Here is a 22,678-nt window from a genome sequence, read left to right on the forward strand (position 1 = left end):
ACTCAGGTAGGTAACTTCAAAACTACTTTATTAACACTATATAGAGGATAGGTTAGAAGGTAAGTATATCTTTCTTGAGTACAAACTATTCCAACTGCTCTACAGACTCCTGATGTCAGCACATGACTCCTGATGTCACTGTTACATCATGATACACATCTCTATCTCATTACCATAACTATTAATCCATTGTACTACATGTCCCCCAAGTATGATGTCAACTTCTTTAATAACAATGTTAAACTATTTCTTAAACTATTTACATTACTTTTTCAAACTTCTGTAACCTCCTGGAGTATAAGAAGCATAATGACAAAATTCCTGTGGACATTGCAGGAAGTGAATAAGCTATGATTTCCCGACAACACTTCTGAAACGACTTTCAGTTTCTGTGGGCTGTGGTAACATTGTCACACCTACTTCAGTGTGATATTGCTCCACTGTAGGCAATGGGATGACTGTGACAGCATAAAAAGATAAGACAATAACATTTCCAGCAATGGAATGAATCTCCAGAAGTAAATCTAGACAAAGTTGTTGTGTCGGAGTCTTCAACCATAGAAGCTCTGAAGATCTGGCCTCTGCATCTGCACTGAGGCCAACATTAACAGAAAGAAGATTTTCTGATGAGGTTGAAGTGTGGGCATCAACTTACTTTCATCCAATCTAACAGGCAGTATCTCTCTGGCAGTGTGATGTTTTTTGGAATTAAGCATTTGGTTCTCCCTGGACAACTCTCTATGGCCAACCAATGATGTACAATGCATCTCATTGGTGGGTTCAGTGGGACAAAGATACAAATTCTGCTCTTCGACAGTAACACAGCTGACTACTCAAAAACAAAACAACAGAGACTTCATGTGCTTCAGTAGTAGATTCAAATAGCATATCAACCTCTAGGACCTCATCTTCCACAGGATCACTCAGTGTTACAACAGCTTCTTTCTCATAACCTTCTTCAGGAAAGAGCCAACCTAGATCCAGGAGGTCCTCTTTCGGATGGTCACTGTCTGCTAGTGTCTTCTCATTCCGGCCTATCTTCAAAAAGAACTGAAAGGCTCACAATCTCAATTTCCTCCTGAGGTCTAGTGGACGGTGTCACTGTAATGGAGAATGAATAACTGATCAAAGAATAAACCTCACCAGCTGCTGTTGGATGGAAAGTTGTCTGTTCCACACCTGATTTTGCAAGTTCCTCCATGAGAGGCATCTAGTTTTCCTGCTGTAGGTCATCAGCTGTTTCCTCCAGAATGCCTGGTTGTACACAAACATCTCCACTCACTAAAGATATGCTCTGATTGGAGATGACAAAGAGGGTCTCAACAATCTGTCACCCCTTGTGGTGGTTATTTGACCTTTTACTGGAAGATTTGTGCCACCTGGACCTTGCAATTTAATGTTGATGGCAGGAAGGATATTATCTTGAGCTGCTCTGGATGATTAGCTAGTTTCACAAGGCCAGCTCCAGTGTCAATTTTGAAGTCCGTGTTAAGGCCTTCAACTGCCACAGTGACTGACCAAATGTCTTGTTCATGACCCTTTAGTTTCATGGCTTTTGTTATTTCCAATTTTTTTGAATTTTCTGCATTTCATAGATGTTCTCTTGCCTTCTTCCTTTATTGAAATTGTTAGATTTACAGAACAGTTTGAAGTGTCCTGTCTTTCTGCATTGGAAACACTATGCCCCTTGCTGGGCAATCTTACTTTGGTGCTGCTTCTTTGCCTTGCAGAATAAGCACCTCAAGGTGGCTGCTGTGGGGTTTCCTGCCCTTTTGCTTATTTTGGCTGTCTTTTGAATGGGCACGGCTGCCGTTCTTGGGCCTACCCGATGAATGGAGTCATTCAATGCCTTGGTATCGCGACAGATTGTCGCCTGATTTAGCTCCCTTAAATTTGGCCTGCTAGCACTTGATAAATTACAAAGTTCCGTTTTAGGCCAAAATATGCATCAACGCTTTTAGGACAGTTTTGAAGTCTGCAGAGGTCTCTTCTACTCCCTGTCGCAAGAGGACATTGTCGGCGACAAGCCCCACTGTGTAGAGGAATAAACTAACCTGCTTATGCTCCTCTTTGGCATACATTCCCGACGCAGCTTGATAGGTCAGGAAATTTTGTTTCCACAACTCCCAATGCTGGTCTCTCTGTGGACCTTCGAGATTTTCGAATGACTGCAGAAGGCGCAATGACTGCTGGACTGATGCTAATGTCACTACCGATTCTCAGTGGGCCTCTCACCAAGGTGCCTCCGCAAATTCTTGCTACGAAGAAGTTTTTTTCCAGTTTCTCGCCATGGGTGTTCTGTCAATGGCACTAAACCATTGTTAGATTGGTGTCACCGCTGCTACCATGTTTTCTGGTTTGTCTTGTGGCCTAATCTATAATGGGAAGGTTTCCCTCTAATCATGAGTAACTCGGTCTGACTCAGGTAGGTTACATCAAAACTGCTTTATTAACACTATATAGAGGATAGGCTAGAAGGTAAGTGCATCTTTCCTGAGTACAGCCTATTCCATTTGCTCTACAGAGTCTCTAGCACATGACTGCTTATGTCACTGTTACATCATGATGCACATCACTATCTCTTTACTATATTAACCCGTTATACAGTGCTGCAATTATAATATTTAATTTCTACTTGGTTCTGGATGGATTTCACCGGACTTGGGAAGCCCAGCAGCAGAATGGATGGGTTGGGTTAAATCCAGCCCCAATCAGGTGGGAATGGAGGTGGGATCAAGAAAAAATTGACCACCAAGCCATGCTGCCAGAATTCCCATCTCTGTTTTCACCCTCTCCTCTTTTCTCAAGGGCAGGGGTGGGAACAGGCTCCAAAGAGGCCCTGTTCCTATTAAGGAGCTAATTAAGGAGCTCATTGTCTACTCACAAAGAGCTCGTCTCCAGTAAGTTTTTAAATTTTAAGCAAGGTGGTAGAGATTTTCCCCTCAGAGGCAGGAGTAGGGAAGCAGATTCAGTTTCGGGTCACGGACACACCTCTGGTATCAGACCAGCTGCAAGGAGGCGAGAATCACGTGAGGCAGGAAGAGTTTTAAAATGGTTTTGCCCCTTTGAATATAACAGATTCAAATTCAAATTCTCCCTGTATTGCACTTAGCCTTTGATAACTTAAAAGTTTTGAATTTATTCTCCCTGTATCTAGCTCTCAAAGAAGAAAATGGTTTCAGTTTGTGACTCGACAATCAATATGCCTTCAGCCTTATATTTTCACTTCAAGTAAAGAATGGATATCCCATCCTTTGAATCAGAAAGTATTATCGCTTTTGCCTTGCTTCACTTTTGGCCTATGAATTGTGGTTGAATGACATACTTTCTCTTCTTCCTAGGATATATCAATCTTCAGTTTTTTTATGTTATACTATTAATCAACGATTATATCATTTTGCTTTTTGATATCTAGAATTTTGAGAAACAAATATATTGGGTCCAATACTCTTGTCCTGAATCGGGACAAAATGACAGGAGCCTTTTAACCATGCCCACTCTGGAGTCAACCTGTCTTTGATCCCACCTCAGGTCTGCCTAACTGGACAGCAGACGCGTCTTCAGACCAATTGAGGCCCTGACCGGAAAATCCTGCTTCTTGGTAGGCTGGCAACAGAGGTGTGTCCGTGACCCGAAACTGAATCTGCTTCCCTACTCCTGCCTCTGAGGGGAAAATCCTGCCCACAAGAGCAGCCAGCTTCAGCAGGGAAGTTCTTTTTCTAGAGCACTGCTTGAGACCCAACAGAAGCAGGGTGCTTCTCCAGCCCTTCAACCAACCCTCTGCTCATCATGGCCTTTCTTTGTCTCCTTGGTCTGTTGAAGCCCTCACCAACCCGGACTGCTGGAGACCAACCCCACTGGCCCGCTGCTGCAGCTTTCTCTTGCTAATTGTCCCACCCAGAATCCGGCCAGCTTGTCAATCTGGGGAAAATGAAGATGTTGAAAATTGATGGTGTTGTTCTGGGGGGTGGGGTCTGTGGTCTGAAATTTTTTGAATTTTTGAATTCAAGTGATGGATTCTGATTAATTTAGAAAATTTATGTTTCACAACTAATAGATTTTTAATTTCAACAGAAGGAAAAATAGTGACATCTGAATCCCCTTTGTTCTGGTTCACAGAAGCACCCTATCCTTCTAGTTGTAGTTGGAGAAGACACTGCAGCCAACACCCAACTCTCCCACAGTTGCACTTTCTCATCCTCTGACTAGCTCATACTACAGCTCAACAATTAAACCTCAGACTTTTCTCCTCCCTCCTCAATTCAACTGTACTCCCACCTGTTGTAATATGCCTTTAAGGGATATAATAGCATGCCATCGCTTTAAGGGAAGTGTGTCATGTGATGCAGTCTCAGTTTCACTTCAGCCTGGAGCGGGGCACACAGACACAGCCCTGCAGCTCTGATGTCCTCAAGCTTTCTCTATATGTGTATATGTTCACATGAATTAATAAATTAACCTACAGCATATTTGCACAATCCTTTATGAGCGATTGGTGCCCTTTTGTCATTATAACACGCAGAACATGGTGTGCAGTCTTGGTTTCTTCTGAATAACATAGTGCTCAGCCTGGCAGCAAGATCAAGTACAGGTACGATATGGTGAACAGTCTTAGATCATGCTACATGGCATGAGATGACCCTCAATGTTTTGGTCTGACCACAACAGAGTTGCAGCATCACAGAGTGTTGAAACTGCAGCGTGGTGACTGCACAGCAAGCTCAAATAAAAAGCTGATAAGCAGATGGATCCCTCATTGTGAGTAAGCTGTGTTGAGATTATCAGCACCAGGTTAGCTCAGTCGGGAAAGGTGAGTGATCAGGTTGTGGGCTGGGTTGACACTGAGTGAGGGAGAGTCAACTGAATGGAAAACAAAACTAAAAATTGGGCCGGAGAAGGTTGCAATTATAACAAGCGGAGTTTCGGAAAAGCATTCAAAATGTTTAAACAGTGTAGACAGCTATGGCTTCTTGATTCAGATGTATCTGAACCAGAAAAGCAAGCTGTAAAAATTCACCTAGCAATTGGAAATGAAGGTCTACATAGGCTGAACACATCAGGATTAACGCAGAAGGGCTAAAGGATCCCTAAAAGCTATGGACTACATTGGAGGACCAGTTCAGAATCAGGCTAAACTTCCATATTCATTGCCCAGGGTTCATGTTATTTCAACAACAGCCCACAGAATGCATAGACCACTCCATCAGCTGATGCAGATACTGTGATTTCTCAAACGCAGAGCTAGCAGACAGAATTCATGCGTTGGTGATCACATCCACTCCCTTGGAAGCATTCCAGAGAGTTCTGCTAGACAAGCCCAAAACTTATAGCATCAAAGAACTACTCAAAGATGGACCTAATTACGAAGTGATCCTCGCAGCTTGATCAAGCTTACGGGCCCTAGATGATGAGACACTTATAAAAACACTTAAACCTAACAAGATATGTGGAAGGAGTTGGCATCTACATGCACCAAGGGGAATGCTCAGCTTTCCATCAATACTGCAAGGCATGTGGCAGAAAAGGCCATTGGCAGCAGCAGTGCACTAGCACAAAGGTTGATGCAACCACATAGAGACATGCATTGATCCAAACAGACCATATACAATGTGTACCTTCAAGCAGTAAAAATAACCATCCGGTATCGCATAAGAAACAAATACATGAGGTGATTGACAAACCAGAAAATGACGATGATGTGCACGATGAGACAAAGAACAATGAAAACATGTTTCACATCATCAATCTCATGGAAAACACAGACACCGTCCAAAGTGTTTGCCAAGATTCGAATTATCTTCCCTAAGACAGTTGGTAATTACTCATTATTGGCCAAGATTGACGCAGGGGCAAGTGCCAACATACTACCTCTGTTAATTCTGAAAGACATGTATCCACAGACATGGAAAGTCGTGGCAAAACCTACAACTGTGCAACCTTCAGTGTACAACAGTTCACTAATTCTGTGTGTAGGATCCATAGTCCTAGAGTGCAAGTATAGTTAATCCTCCTGGGTGCCACAGATGTTCTACATCATGGAGACTAAAGGCTTGGCAATCACAAGTCTACCAGCATGTCGTGAACTGACACTAGTGACAATCCACGGAATTAGTCAGACCTCATACAGCAGGTCAACCTCAGAAACTAATCCTATCACCTCAGTTCATTACCAAATTTAAAATTTCCAGAATATTTTGACATTATTAGCAGTCTCAAGTGAGCTGCAACACTACAGTTGCAGTAGAACGCAAGTCTGTCCACTGGTCTGGTATATTTTGCACAACGCAAATACCAACAGCTATAAGAAGAAGTGGTGAAAGATTTTACACTACAGAAACTGTGGAAAACTGTTATTGAAGAATGGCCTGATTCAATTCAGTATATCCAAGAACACGTGAGACCATTTTGACCTTATTGGGATGAGCAAGGCATCTCCCGGGGAGTCATTTTTAAAGGCACGCAGGTTATCATACTGGAATCTTTGCGACCCGATATTCTTCAACAACTTCATCACTGATGCATGGGCATGGATCAGACAAGAAGACTTGCAAGAGAGACAGTCTATTTGCTGGGTCTCAACAATGATATTGAAGTCATCATCAAGAAGTGCGAGGCATGTCAGGAGCATATGCCAAATCAGCACAAAGAAGCACTCATTGAACACAAAGTTCCTACCCATCCTTGGTCCAAAATCACATCCGAACTCTTTCGTGTCCATGGCACTAAGTTTATCGTCAATGTTGATTACTTTACCAAGTATCCCATTATTTGACAATCGCATAATATGTCAAGCACAACTGTTGCATACACTCTATGTGCTATTTTCAGTTTATTTGGTGTGCCTAGAAAGACCACTATGGATAATGGTCCGCAGTTTATTGGTAAGCCATTTCAGGATGTGTGTGAGAAGTGGAATATCGATCACACTACAACTTCTCCTCATTATCCTGGATCTAATGGCCTAGCTGGAAGAATAATTTGCATCGTGAAATCTCTAATTCTCAAATGTAGACAGGCCAAGCAAGATCTGCATATTGCAATGTTGTATCTGAGAGCGGCACCTTTAAGTGCAAATACTCCATCACCGGCAGAGCTTATGTCTGACAGACCAGTGCATATCAATTTACCTACTCTTACTCATTCTACTCTCTCAGAAACTAGAGAACAACTTTTAAAACTGCAAGAGAAGATGAGCAACATGCATGATAAAAATACAGGTACAGAATTGCTAAGTTTACAGTTGGGATACATCCAGTATCCCACAGAAGGTATGTGGCAACCAGCTGAGGTGACAAGGGTTTTTTCGGAAGTCCTATGAAGTCATTACACATAAAGGCGCAACAGTGAGACATAACCAAGGACAAATCAGGCCCATTCCAGCTCCTCAACCACTGTACAGTCCTATTGCATCTAGGGCTAGATCCCAAATGAAACTAGGCACAACATACAAGAATGACAACCCCAGATCACTGTGAGCAATTAAAGATTCCTGAAGACAAGGTTACCAACACAAGATCTGCGCGTACCAGCAGGTTACCTTTACACTTTAAAGACTCATAGATTCATCAGTTCTATGCACTCATGTAATGCTGACTAAACATGAACTTGTATTGTAAATAGTTGCACTTCGTTGGAAGGTGGGAAAATATCTTTAAAAAGAAAGGAGGATGTTGTAATATGCCTTTGAGGGATATCAGCATGAGGTTACTCGAAGGGAAGTATGTCAGGTAATCCGGTCTCAGTTTTACTTCGTCCTGAAGCAGAACACACACACAGCTCTGCAGCTCTGATGTCCTCAGCCTTTCTGTCCATGTATATATGTTCTTTGAACCTAGAATTAATAACTGAATCCACAACATGTTTGCACAATCCCTTATGAGTGATTGGTGCCTTTATATCATCATAACACACACAAAATGACATTCTTTGCTCTCTCCCCTTTAATTAAACCTGATATTCTTCTCCCATGCTTCTCCTAAACTCATTAAGCTATCAGCACACTGTTAATATTGTCACTCTTCTTTACCCCCCATCTCAAAGTGCCATTCTCAGTTTCTTGCCCTTTCATCCAAAGCTCAGCTTTGAACTTATATCCCTTTCCTCTATCCTTCAATGCCATCCATTTCCTTTCCATTCATTTCACCGTATCCATTTTCTTTTCATTGCCATCCATTTCTTCTCCTCACCATGTTCCCTCAATGAATGTTTCATTTTTCATTTCGTTACTATCAATTTTCCTCTCTCCTGCCTTTCCTCTTCACTGCTTTCAATTTCCAGTTCATTTCGCTCTTCCCTTTCCCCTTTATTCAGCCCTTCAGTTTCTCCACTTCTTACACCAGGAATGCATTGGTATCCTTGCAGCGAACGTTGCTGTTGCAAATTATGGGAAATATGTCAGGTGACATCATCCCTTTATTTCCGCCTTATTATAATATAATATGTGCTTGGAAATCCAGGAGAGGGTGCAGGTGGTGTTGAACCATCAGAATGGCACCTAGCGTGATCCCTGCCTGAGCAGGTATGAGATAAATAGGGATGTAAGGCAGAGGAACATCTGCCCTTAGGTTTTGGAATGTCTCTTTATTCAACATCATTCTCATCTGCCTCATTAATGCCACTAAAGTGGCATAAATGATGTGGAAAATCCTGCTCTGCGTCTCAGCAATGTTGTAAATTCAGAAAACGTGTCTGTCCCAGCATGAAGGCAAGATCGGTGTGCTTTGGCAACTTTGAAATTGATAGCAAGGTTTACAGTCTGTGAAGGCAAGCTCATGGCAACATTAGCCTCTGAAAAAAGGCCCAATGCAATAATGTTTGAAACTATAACAGGCCCGAAATGATTGTGGTCATATCAGCAGATTAATGTATTTAATGCATTCATATGATATCCTATGTTGCTATTTTAATGGTGTTAATCTGCTTGGGTCAAAGTCTGTATGGAAATAGAAAACAGAGGAATGTCATACAAATGTATTATGCATTCATTCGCTAATGCCAGTAACAGCAATTTCTCGAATCACATATTTTGGCTTTCTCTGAGATATTTATGTGGGCTCGATTTTCCACCCATTGACTAATAATGGGTCAAAATCTGGTACAGCTGTAAGTACACTAGGCCAATTTTACTTAAATTGACAAGAGCTAAATCAACAATTTCTTTTAATATGAGAATCCAAAGTAAAGTGCCAAGGCCTATAGTAGAGTGCACCATCAAGTTTGATAGGCATGAAAGAGAAGAGGAAGTAACTCAGGAAATTATAACTTGATGATTCCAGACTCAAATTTTATGTAGCATGGAGAAGATTGAAATTGCACTGCAATAGCATGGAAATTGTTTATATTGAAGCCATGTTACCTGAGGGAAGTTGATGCAGAATAAGTTCATCAGTAGGAGTGGATATTATTGGCTGACGGACTTAGAAAATTATTGAAAGGAGCGGGAGAAAGACTGTTGGAAATCCGTGAGTTCAGAAAAAGGGTCAGAGGATGAGCAACTAATTTTACAACAGATCAGAGCATGATGAGAGGAATCTGAATAGAAATTGACTGCACTGAAGAAGAACAGAGTCATAGTCATCAACAGCACAGAAGGAGGTCATTTGAGCCATTGAGCACATGTTGTTGTTAAAAAAAGCTGAAATGGATCATAATGGCTGGGGAGGGGAAAACAAGAAAGACAGGAGGGTTAAAAAGTAGTGAGGAGTGGTTTGTGGATGGAACAGCATAGAAGTTGGGAGTGACAATCTTGAGGAAAGGAGTGCATGAGGAACAACTGAGGAAGTGGAGAGAGAATTACATAGAATATACACCACAGACCTGGCCATTTGACCCAAACTAGTCAATGCCAGCTTTTATGCCTCACTTGTGCCTATTCCCACCTTCCTCATCTAACCGTATCAGCATAACCCTCTATTCCCTCCTCCCTCATATGCTTATCTAGTTTCCTCTTATATGTATTTAAACTATTTGCCATGTGATAGCAAGTTCCACATTGTCATCACACTCTAGGTAAAGAGGTTTCTTCTGAATTCCCTATTTGATTTCTTAGTGACTATCTTATATTGATGACCTCCAGAAGTGCTCAGAGTCCCAAAAGTCACTTAAGGTGGGGGGGAGGAGGGAAATAAGATTAGTACAGCTGTCACAATTCACTGAGGATAGAGCGCTGTAATATCATGTCTCACTGTTCCCCGAGCCGCGACAAATGTGAAAAGTTTGATCAGACCATCAAATTGCCCAATTCTACCTAACTGTTTAATTTAGGTTAACTGAATATGAGCACCAGGTTTGTAAACTTAACAAGTAAATAATTGTTTATTAAACAAATTGTCTTTTAACGGCGGCAAAAGAAAGAAATATGAACAGCTAACTTTTAAATCTATAACTTAAACCCAACCCCTTCTTAACCCCTATACACAAACACACACACGCACATAATACATACAAAACATGGATTTTAAGGGTGAGATAAAACAGCTCAACAGCACCAATCCGGAGTACAGGATTAGATGGGTTGATTTTGATTGATGTCTTCCCAAATTCCTTGCGGTTCATTGTTAATGACACAAAATGTTTTCCAGCACTTTAAGTCTGTAGTTCACTGGTTGAAAACTTGCTTTTCAATGTCTCTACTGATGATTTTCCCCTTTTCCTCTTGATAGGGGTTTTTTCCGAGAGAGCAAATTACAGAAGTATGAAGAAAAAGCGAGCTAGCTAGCCTTATAGATTTACTAGAATCTTACACACACAGGAGAGAGAGGTTTTAGGTGTGTTCTCTTTGTAGGCTAAGATCTCTCTGCTCATTGCTGTCACACAAAACTTTGTTCACCTGATCAGGAGCCAATTAAAATGTTGTTGCTAGTCAATTCCCCTTAGTTCAGGACCTCTTTCTGGCACCATTTTGTCCAATCTGGCACACTCTGTTCCAGGAGATAGCAACACTGTATATTCCTCATCCTGTTCTAGCGAACATGTCTTTCAACTTCAGCTATGGTAGTTTTTAAAGTCACAGTCCAATTTTTAAAACCACAGTCCCACAGAAATAAAGAAAAATAGAAAGTTATGTTCCTTACACAGGGAACTTTGCTTAATTGTTGTCATATTAACATCCAAGTTGCATGATGGAATGTTTAATTGATCACTGCATTGTGGACTCAATTTTAACTTCTCCATCTGGCAGAAACTGGGCAGGAGGGCAGTTAAAATGAGACCAGTTACTGTTGCTGGTATTTGCCTGGAGTGTCTTGATCTTACCCTGCCCTTTTGTTCTTTAAAAAATACAAAAAAAGCGAGCAGGATATTCAAAGAGAGAAAACGCAGCCCTTTTTAAAATACATGGATTGGGTCGGATGATATCATCAGGGAGCAGTTATGGATTACTCATTGGGCCAGTCTTGCTGACAACTAGATTGTGGCCTAGCAGGTTAAATCTGAAAAATTTGCTTTAAGATTTCCTTGTGGGCTAGGAGGAGTAGGAGTCCTCCTCTGGGCCTCAAAAGGAAGTCTCTGTTCTCCCTTGCCTTGAGTTCTGCCACTTCCCTCAATTGTGGCTAGAGAGTTCTTCCCCTGACTACAAGCTCCACCTTCTCCTGATTGCATCTAGAGTCAATTGACAGCCATGGACTATTCCCACAGTCTCTCTGCTGAGGCCTTCTGCCACTAAACTCCTGTTTCCTCCTGTGGGCCAGGCAGTGGATATAGCTGGGTTCAGAAGGGATTCCTGGAAAATTGATGTACATCGGATCCGGCCACTACGATCAGCTGGACCTCCTCCTGGACTGCCCAGGTTACTCATCCATTTCTGGGACAGCACACTCCCTTCCTGTCCACATTCTGAACAGTGCCCAGTGTGTTTGTAAAGAAATAAATCTGTGCCATGAAGGGGTGATTTTTCCTAGCCATTTCTTTGTTTTTCTAAGAAAAGGCCTGTATCAAGCATTGCAACATTCTGCCTGTTTCCAGCTGCCCTCATCTACATTTTCTGTCATTACTGTTTCAGTAATGCTGAACTTTATTTCTGGAACCAGGAATTCAACATTCTAAAAAAAAAATATTCAAAAGCACTTGGTGGCAGCCTCCTGTCTCGTGAGATGACAGTTTGCATTGTGGTGACCAACTCTGCATTAACTCAGTGCTATCCAAAAGCAGTAAGTTAAATAAGTAGAGATACCCGGGGTTGTCAGTCCCATGTTCCTTTTCACTGAATCTGCAAGGAGACAGCAAAATCAGTTCCCTACTCAACACTGTCTGATGTTTTAAGCTGCTTCCAAATACCGTTGCAGCTGCCATTTCTGGCCCCTTTCAGTGACGAGCTCCTGAATACAGGCAGTAACACCACCAATTACCTACTGAAAATATGTTAATATGCGTGACCGTGGAAAATTCACTGGGGTCAGCGCTGATGGCCTCAGGAAGGGAAAATACCTGACTCACCAATCTTCTTCTGTGGATTGCATAAGGGAAGGAAAATCCTAGCTTGTATCTCCTGTTCTGCATTCAAATAAATTTCCCTATTTGAGGTTTTAAATAATTCATTTAAAAAAAGTTTAACTAATTCTAGTTAAGAAGTCCTAAGTTGGAATTTCAACAGTTAAGAACTTTGCAAGAACAGGAAAAAAGTTACATGTAAATAGATTTGAACTTTGCAGAGTTGAGTTTTGTCATTTTTGACCACTTGAGGAAAATGGGAAATTGTAAACAGTTTACAATAGGGCATCGCAGAATTTTGCATCGATCAGCAGGATTTCCAGTGTGGATTTGGCTGTATTTTTGCTGTTAGTGTTCCTTATTTCTTACCTTGGACATGGATGCTGCTGGGTTGTGCTGAAGAGGCTGTGATTGGTGGGTAGGGTTTGAGGTGGGATCCTGAAAACTGCTGTATTTGGGGTGGCTGTGGTGTCCTTCTGTGCATCAAGGGTGGAGGTGCTGCAATTCTCCTGGGACTGATGTGATGAGGGGAAGGAGCTGAGGCTGCAAATCTGTCGGACAAATCAGAAATGGCATAATGAGATAAATTGACATTTTCACTTTACAAATTTATCCCCTATTTATGAGGGGCCTAATGCCTGCTTAAGATGAACTTTAAAAAGAATCATGGGGTGTCTTTAGTGCACTCAAAAAGTCCAAAGATATGAAAAATAGAGCACACAGCCCTGACGATTTCGCATTAGCTTTAGCATCTGGGAAACAATTGCAAGTCATTTTGTACTACAAAAGAATGGTTTCATTTAGTAGTACTTTATGGCATTTAAAATAGTTCATGAATTACTTACTGAGTTCCTGGCTTGCTGACATTGGTGACTATAGCCATTATTAATAGTCCCACTTGCCTTATAAAATGGGTATGTTGGACAGCTTTCAATCTACATTTGAGTTTCTCCAGTTATCAGAATTTTCCACTGGAAAACTGCAAACATACTGCTGCTAAAAAGAACAGTCAATAGCAGTTGACACCATATGGATGTTGTTTCAAAATGCTCATAGATTGCTCCCCTCTGTCCCTCCACTGTTAGGAGAAAATTGTGTTTCTTATGTCAGCATGGTGTTCAGATTCATGTGACTGAACAATGGTGGAATAGTGAATTGTTTGAATTGCCCTTTAACCATTTTTCCTGTTCAGTTTGTAGTACTGCCAGTTGAATTGGAAGCTACATTGGATGAATTGCAGCCACATTGGAAGCAGATACATTGATATTTACATCAGATGTGTTCTCATACCCCAATCTTCTGACAGTTTAGAATCTCTATATTTTCAACATGCTTACATGTAGCCTCATCTCAAAGTATGAACAGTTCTTGCAGTAGATGTGGATAGGACCAGAAATTATCCTTAAAAGTGCAACTATCTATCAGTTAGTGGTAGACTTTGAGCTTTTATACTTTAGTCCTTCCTGTATTATCATCTCTTTCAATCTCGTCAATTCAATTTCTTCCTCCTCCTTCTTAGGCTGCCCCTTGGGATCAAGGATGATTTGTTCCCACTCCGATTTGATGGGTTCTGAGATGGTTGATAAGTCCAATGTGTGATCTGCAGTCTCTGCCACATGTGGGGTAAATGGTGCTTGAAGCATTGGGCAGGTGGGTTGTTTGGAGGTTTGTGTGCTCCCTCCGACAGAGGGATTTTGTGCTACTTCAGTCTGGGAGAGAATATGCCAACTATGATTAAAAGTGCTTGGAACTAAATTACTGTGGATCAGGAATTGTACTTTGTGGGATGAGATTGATATGATCATTGTGCATTGTTGCAGCTGGGGTAGAGGTAACTTTACATTGCTTCTGGCCTGTGCTGCGTCTCATGTGGGTGCACTTAATACTGGCACTGTAATCACAGCTTAAGTAGCATTACACTCAAAGTATATTTTATTGGATGATGTGGAGTAGGTGTTCATACTTATGTGTAAATATTTAAATTCCAATCTGTACCATAAAGTTTTCTTTTTAAGTTTTGTATTTTAATAACAATCTTTGCTCACTTTTATTTTTCTCCCCTCAGGCCCCTGACTTTACCAGTCCATGTCTGAATTCTAAGGAGTGTCTGATCTTATATTTTGCGCCCTCTCTGTGGGGAAATGTTCGTCTTCTATCCAGCATTACCTGTGATGAGAAGGTGAGACTGGAAATTCACCATGTGGAGAATTGTGGATGCACCAAACCATTATACCATTGGCACTACTGGGGAGAACAAAGATATGCACAGTTGGTTTCATTAGTCTGTTGGCTTTAAAATTCCTGGCTGAAATGAGTTTTGGGAAATCACCACATGGTTCCTACAATCTACAAGCTTGTAGTGCAAACATTTCTCCTGGGTGCAATTTGGGAAAATGTCCCGTTTATTTTTGCTCAACCAATCTCCCAGAAATTCTGCAACTGCTATTTAACAGACTACATCCCAAACTACAGAAGAAGGGAAGGGGTATGGTACCACAGTACTCCTGGAAAATGTTTGCTTGTTCTGTCCCTGCATATCCAGATTCAGGGATCTTGAAGTCTTATTTATAAAGTGAGGTGAAGAAAGATTGCCCTCTTTAGTATTTGCACACTCCTCCCAGAAGAACGGTTGAATGAATCTTGGAGAGAAGAGTTGACAGGGTAAGTGCTACCAGCTAAACCCAAAAGAACAAGGCTTTAAATAAGGAAGGAGATGTCAGACCTCAGGAGATTTACCAAGGTAATCTATCTATCAAAAAACTGGTCTAAGTACATATGATACAAAGTGTTTCCTCACAACCTGTTACTTTTTTACTGCCATTTAGAAAAAAGCAGCTTTGTAGGGAAGCTTTTCTGGACTGTATCTGGTAATTTGAGAGGCACCTGTGCTGCAGCTTCCAATGATATGGTTCTAAACACATTGGGTTTAACTGTCATGAATCTCAAAATACCACTACAGAGATCAAAGCTTCTGATCTACAAAATATTCTCTTAACTGTTTTCAACAAGTTCCAGGATTAGGTTGAGAGAACCTTGAGGCTGAGATTCACATTATTTGTTGCTGTCCACAAATCTGCTCCCATGCAGATCACAAGGTACGCTGAAGGAAAGCCCAGCAGCAGCAGCATGGCCAGAGAATGGCATTCATAAGGCTATTATTTCTCAGGGCAAATTACATATTAAGCCTTCCCAGCAGGTAACAGTGGGTGTGTCAGAAAGTGACTGAATTAGTTGTAGAGCAAACTCAAAACCAGCACAAGGAAATAGAAGGCTATCAGAATCTCATGTAAAACCTACTGAAACTCGAAAACCAATGAAATTAGAATTATACACTGGTTGTGAGTTAGAGATTGCATAAAATACATGAGCACTGAGAGGACCTATCATGGGAAACTATGCAAACATAATTGACATGTGACAGTGAGCAAGTGAATAAATCGGTTACATTCTATTTCAATTTTATCCAGATGTTTATTTTTGATTGTGTAGAAAAAGGAAGCAGTATAGCAAAGCATGTGCCCTGATATTAGCTAGGTAAGTGAAGAGGATTGTGTTTAAGTTGCTTGGTACTGTGTGGATAGTTGTTTCTGAATGTCTCTTGGATGAAAGCTGGATGCATCAGTCTTCCTTATTGTACTATTGTTTTTGCAGTGGCATCATCTGGCCAGTGTTTGCATGCTGATCTGGCCTTGTTTTTAGTTTGGCTTCCGCCTCCTTAGCTAGGCCTTTTTATATTGCCATGTAGCTTGAACTTGCATCAGATGGCATTAATCTTGGAAACCTTGGTGGGGAGGAGCTAAACAGTCAAGTGCCTCTTGATCTGTGGGAATTTGAAGAACTGCTTCAAGGTGCAAAGAGCATTCTATATAAATTTCTGGTAGGTACATGAGTCTCATTGCATCTGTTCTCTGCTTCTTCCCAAAGGTATCATAAGAATTTCCTTGGCATGATGAAAGAGCATCCTTGTAGCCTGCCTTTGATTTCAAATAAGCCTAACTCACTGATGAAATGAATGGATCATGAAAACTGCCTGGCAAGTGAGCACTAATGACGATGATGCCAATGATGCTACTGTTACATAAACAACAACGTGCATTTATAGAACATTTTTAATCCATTAAATTTCCCAAGGCAATTCACTGGAGAAACAGATCTTAATCAGCTATAGAAGAGCTTGAAGAGGTGACAATAGACCATAGATATGCAACCAGAGTCTTTTGACCTAACTTTCACCCTTAAATATAACCTTATGGGTTTTATACAAATAATAAAGTTCCAGAAATGAACATGAATATGGATTTAATAGATGGATTTTAAAAACTTCTGACTCACGAGGAAGTAAAAGATAGTGGGTTACCACTAAAGTGAAAAGAGAAATAACTAAGTCCTGAATATTGGTTTAAACTTTGGTTGAATTGAACTTTTGTTATACCTATTTCATTTGTTTTTAGCTCACTCTATTCTTCAGTTGCAGGAATTCAATGTTTGAATAAATAAATTATATTAAAAAGTGCAGAAGAAATTCACTTTGATGGGATTAACCCAGTTTAGGAAAATACTTTAGAAAAATTAAAGACATTAAACTATAATCCTTTAAAGCTGACAGTTACACAAATTATTTTACAATGCAGTGCTAACATCACCATAGCAACTGTTTTATATTGCTGGCTAGGTTATGGTGAAATGCTAAGAGCAAGAGTGAAGAACATTGGTTTTGCCACAGAACAATGGGAGGCACTTCTCAAAATGAGGTGCTCATGGAAAACAACAGCACTGGTGCAAACACTAGGTACAGCACAGTGCTACCATCTGTTGTTCTTAATTTCTTGGTGTTACTAGCTCTACCAACATGTTTTATCCTATTACTGTGATTCTTCTGAGAGTTCTTCATTTCACACCCTTTCCCAATCAGAAACTCATTTTGGGTTGCAACAGGTTAAGATAAACTGTGAATAGTTCTGTTTTAATTGCAAGTGCTCCAGTGAACCAAGAGAATCTCTACTTTGATTCAGGGCTCACATCATTGGGAATGTGAATTCACCTGGCATAAAAGATGTTTTCCCTTGCCAGACATGAGTAGCTTTTCCAAGTGCATTTTTAAATACTGAAGATTGCACACAATAATTGATGGTTCATGCTTTTGGAACCCTGAAACATTTTATCTGGCTTGTTTACAGCTTTCAAAATAAAAATAACCCACAAAAATTACACAGGTTTGAGTAACACTACACACATGTAACCTAATAGTTCTGAACAATACCAAGGAGAATAGTGACTGAATTCCTTTCTGAAACACCACATCCAAAAGACAACATAGACCATTGTATGCAATAGTCATGACAGAAAGGAATGCTAAAACTTTGTTAAGCCACTAAGCTTGCTCCCCTCTTTGTGATTATTGAGAAAAATCAAGACATGGTATATCAGGCTGACCAGGAAACCACACCTTGCTCTCTTTTAATCATTTGATTGATGTTGCCACCCAAAAAATTATAGTATGAACAATTTTCCTTTTTTGGGAACCCATCTGAACCAGATCCTTCAATCTATGATCACAAATCTAAAAGTTGGTTGAGCTTAGGAAACTGCACTTTGACTGTCCAGCAGTGCTGCAGTTCAATTACTTCCAGCCCAGAAATGCTGAAACTGTCCTTTAAGGACATCTGTGCAAGCACTGCCTTGGACTTATTCTGATGAACAATTCAGAGTATCAGTGACAGACAGATCATTCTCAGCACCATTACTGACTGTAGTGTGCTAATTGACTGAGATAAGAGCTGCTGATTTCTGAGCCCATTGAATACTGAAATAGTTATTAGCTTAGACCTCTGAAGATCTTTTTCTGGGGGTGGAGGTAGTTAGAAGGTTGTCTAACGCTTAAGTTATAAGCTTCAGGAAAGTACGAAAATAATAAGACACATTACACTTTGTGGCGTGGGTGACTACTTTACTCCCTAAAAGCCAAACTGAGTTCAGTAAATTGTTTTGAAACTTGAACACTGAGATGGTTGGTTGGGTCAGCTTACTTGAAGGGCTCTTTTAACTATGTAAAGCCATCCACATTTAGAAAGCAAGACTCACATAATACTGGAAAAAATAATTCTGAATACATTCTCTATGGCAGCAATTGATATGCCACCTACAAACATAACACTGAAGAAGCTTGACACCATCCAGGACAAAGCAGACTGCTTGATTTTTAAAAATTAATTTACAGGATGTGGGCTTCGCTGGCTGGGCCAGCATTTATTTCCCATCCCTAGTTGTCTTTGAGAAGGTGGTGGTGAGCTGCTTTCTTGAAATGCTGCAGTCCACACCGACATGGTAGTGGTTGTGGATTTGGAAGGTGGCACCACATCCATAAACATTCGGTCCCTCCACCACCGAAGCACAGTAACAGCTGTGTGTACCATCTACAAGGTGCACTGCAGGAACTCACCAAGGCTCCATAGGCAGCACCTTCCAAACCCACGGCTACTACCATCTAGAAGGACAAGGGCAGCAGATAGATGGGAACATCACCACCTGGAAGTTCCCCTCCAAGTCACTCACCATCCTGACTTGGAAATATATCGCCATTCCTTCACTGTCACTGGGTCAAATCTGGAGCTCCCTTCCTAACAGCAGTGTGGGTGCACCTACTCCACATGGACTGAGTTGTTCAAGAAGACAGCTCACCACCACCTTCTTAAGGTGGACAACAGATGGACAATAAATGCTGGTCCAGCCAGTGAAGCCTTCATCCCTGAATGAATAAAAAAAAAAGGATGTCCCTGTTTCTGTAACCTCCTGAATGACAGAACACAAAATCCCACAAGAGAAGAAAACAATTGAATGCATTTTTAGCTTCACAAACCTCATATTGGCATTAAATACATTGGTCACATGAGAAATATCACCCAGTCTTTCTTCCTGATCTGTATTACTTACATAATCCTTTCATTTTAAGAATTAAACAAAAACTGGGGAATTTCACTGAGGCTTCAAGATACTATTAGTAGCAAATTACATATTGTTACTTATTTAAGGTTTTCCTTTTCTAGCTATGTGTTGATGGTTCAATGGGTACACCATTGATTAAAGTGATCCAGTATGACATATGTAAAATACAGTCAAAGCACCTTCATGAATAATGGTTGCCATATCAGTACATCCAAAAACATGTTGGTGCAAGAGGTACAGTGAAATATATTTTAAGAAGTGTTGCAACTTTTTCCCATAAATTTTTCAAATTAACTAATTCTTACATATGCTGACAGCATGATGTCTGGAAAAAAATTTTGGTAGGGTGCATATCTGGTTCTACAAAGCAGTGGTCATGTGAAGTACTATCAAGGTATTTTGATGAAAATTAACCAGAATGCAGTGTGCTTGGAATGTATCTTTCCCCTGAAGATATTAGTCCATCAATCTAAATTCAATCATAAGTGAACATCCATCACCAAACTCAAAAAAATCCTGATTTATTCCATCAGTTTACAAAGTTTTTGCTGAAGTACTAAAATGTAAATGTGTGTAAATTTAGAATTTAGAATTCATCTAAACAACTTCTTCAAAAGGCTATTTACAATGCTGCCAAAAACTACACATCAACACTTTCTGAATCCAGGTTATCTTTAAAGCTGGCAATGTCCTTCAGTATCTTTACAGGAACGAGTTACAGGTTGTAGTGGCAAGTATCACAATATAAGGGCAGATACTTCTACTGTTTCTGGGCCAATAATGGAGCCTGTCAATATTTTGGTCTTTTAAGTTAATGGATGGAAAAGCAAGGGGTGGCCACATTGAGTGGAGTGATCGTTTGTTTCCGTGGTTGCATTCCCACCTCTGAGTCAGTAGGTAAAGAGTTTGAGTCCTACTCTAGACAGCTTTGACAAGTAAAAATTAGAAAATAGTCTTTAAATACTGGACTGACATGCAGGAGAACACTTGGGCCTGAAGAAAGAGTTGTGGTTTGGGCCCCATTCTAGACAGCCCTATTGAGTTGAGCACTGGCTCTGAATACTGGCTTGATGTTGAGCAGGGATACTTGCTGTGAGTGCCTCCTTCCCTCAATGCTCCATTGTGACGGATAGGTGTGCTTCCTTAAACTTGGTTGCTGGCCATCTAGAAGGTACTCCAAAGATAAAAACCATGAAAAAGGCAATGCGAAACCACATCAGCTACTCTTCCCTAGTAAGTGGATCAAGAATCTCATGTCAGAAACTTTGAGTTAGGACTAGCCCAGGGGCAGAACACAATGGATTGATGGATCTTGCTAGTGTAATATTCTCCTCACCTAATTTTCCTCCATGCTCTGTGCTCAGGTGGTCTAATGATACCCAGGTGGATTAACAGGAGTATCTGCATCATACAATCAAATAATCTACAGAACAATGTCCTGCTGGGACCATTGAAGGGTTAATTCTGGAATCTGAATTCTTTCCCTTGCAGCAATCAGTCCCAGGCCTGTACTAAGTGTTCTTTTCAAAGCAATAAATTCTATGTGGGGCAAAATTGCATTGGATGATATTAGAGTATGTTCAAATAATTGGGTTAATGACTCAACTGACATAATGGACAGAGGGCATTTTGCAGTTCACACAACTTGGGCCAAAAAGGTTTGGAAAATTGCAAATATGACTCCCATCTTCAAATAAGGCATGAAGGATGCGCTAAGTATAGATCTGTAAGCTTAACTTCTACAGTTAGAAAAGTGTTTGAACGTACTATGAGGAGTAATATATGGCAGCATCTAGAGCAGAATAAGCTAATTCAAGACAGTTAGCATGGCTTTAAGAGCTGGAGGTTATGCTTGACTATTTCTTTGATGGCAGACCTAGTAGATAGAAGACAGTCAGGAAGGCATTTGGCACCATCACACATGGTAAGCTACAGCATTAATTCAAGTGCAGGGGATAGATGGAAATGAATTACAATGATCTGGCAAATGGTTATTTGAAAGAAATTAAGGTGCAATGCATGGAGACAATTATTTGGTTAGCAGACAGTTACCAGTGGAGTGTCATATGCTTCAGTACTGGGCCATTGTTATTCATGTTTTTTATATATGATCTAGAGGAAGAAATTGTATCCAAATTATCCACATTTGCAGATAATACCAAAGTAGGGGCAGTGGCAAATAATGATTATCAAAGTGTACAAATTCAAAAGGATTGTGACGAGATTGTTCAGTCGGTGAAGAAATTGTAGGTGCAGTTTAAAGCATGGAAATGTATGGTTACTAGGGATGGTTGATTTGGATATGTGCTAAAAGGGAATTACTTGAGGTATCAGTGTAGACGAAAAATCTTGGGGTTTTAGTCACTAAAACCATCAGCGCAAATTTACCATGCTGTTAACAATGTTTTGGAATGCAGAGCAAGGGACATAACACATAAATCCAGAGAGGTCATTTTCAAACTGCATTTGGCCTTGTTGAGACCATACCTAGAGCCCTTTCCGATCCCCCTTTTTTCCAATAATTTATATAGATTTTTCTTTTCCCACCTATTTCCATTATTTTTAAATGTATTTCCATCCACTGTTTTATCTCTACCTTTTAGCCTATTTAGATCCCTTCCCCCCCACCCCACCCCCACTAGGGCTATCTGTATTTGCTCGTCCTGCTTTCTACGCTTAATGTCACCTATTAGCACATTCCTTAGATAATATCACCACCTTCAACACCTCTTTGTTCTTTTGTCTATGACATCTTTTGTCTATCTCCACCTATCACTGGCCCTCTATCCAGCTCTACCTGTCCCACCCCCCCTTAAACCAGCTTATATTTCACCTCTTTTCTATTTTTCCTTAGTTCTGTTGAAGAGTCATATGGACTCGAAATGTTAACTGTGTTCCTCTGTGCAGATGCTGTCAGACCTGCTGAGTTTTTCCAGGTATTTTTATTTTTGTTTTGGATTTCCAGCATCCGCAGTTTTTTGCTTTTATCCTAGAGTACTGTGGTCAGATTTGGTTTCCCTATTTAAAAAAAAGGGTATTGAATTGTTAAATGAGAGTGCAAGATGTTTGATCATAAAACTTAAGTGAATGACACATGAGGATGGATTGATCTCTCCCACAACTTGAGCCTTTTCTTTATCGAAAAGAGGAGACTGAGAGGGGATAAAAGAGGAGTATTTAAAATTCTGAAATGTTTGGACAAAGGGATCCAAATTGGCTTCCTTGCTGTACACAGAGTGTAAGCACAAGGTACCATATTTACAAATTAAGCCGGGGGTCTGAAAACAGCGTGAGAGGAAAGGCAGTCGGG

The 22,678-nt window shown here is 40.6% G+C and overlaps 1 protein-coding gene across 1 annotated transcript in view; it reads right to left on the reverse strand.

The window, feature by feature from the left end:
• LOC144697391 (zinc finger protein GLIS3-like) overlaps nt 1–22,678 on the reverse strand; it is a 690,064-nt gene that overhangs the window by 87,409 nt on the left and 579,977 nt on the right. Inside the window, exon 9 of the mRNA XM_078569373.1 lies at nt 12,796–12,977. Coding sequence (XP_078425499.1) covers nt 12,796–12,977 — 182 coding nt within the window. The remainder of the gene's footprint in view (nt 1–12,795; nt 12,978–22,678) is intronic.

Source organism: Cetorhinus maximus, chromosome 2, assembly GCF_964194155.1.
Source record: "Cetorhinus maximus chromosome 2, sCetMax3.hap1.1, whole genome shotgun sequence".
Taxonomy (NCBI): domain Eukaryota; kingdom Metazoa; phylum Chordata; class Chondrichthyes; order Lamniformes; family Cetorhinidae; genus Cetorhinus; species Cetorhinus maximus.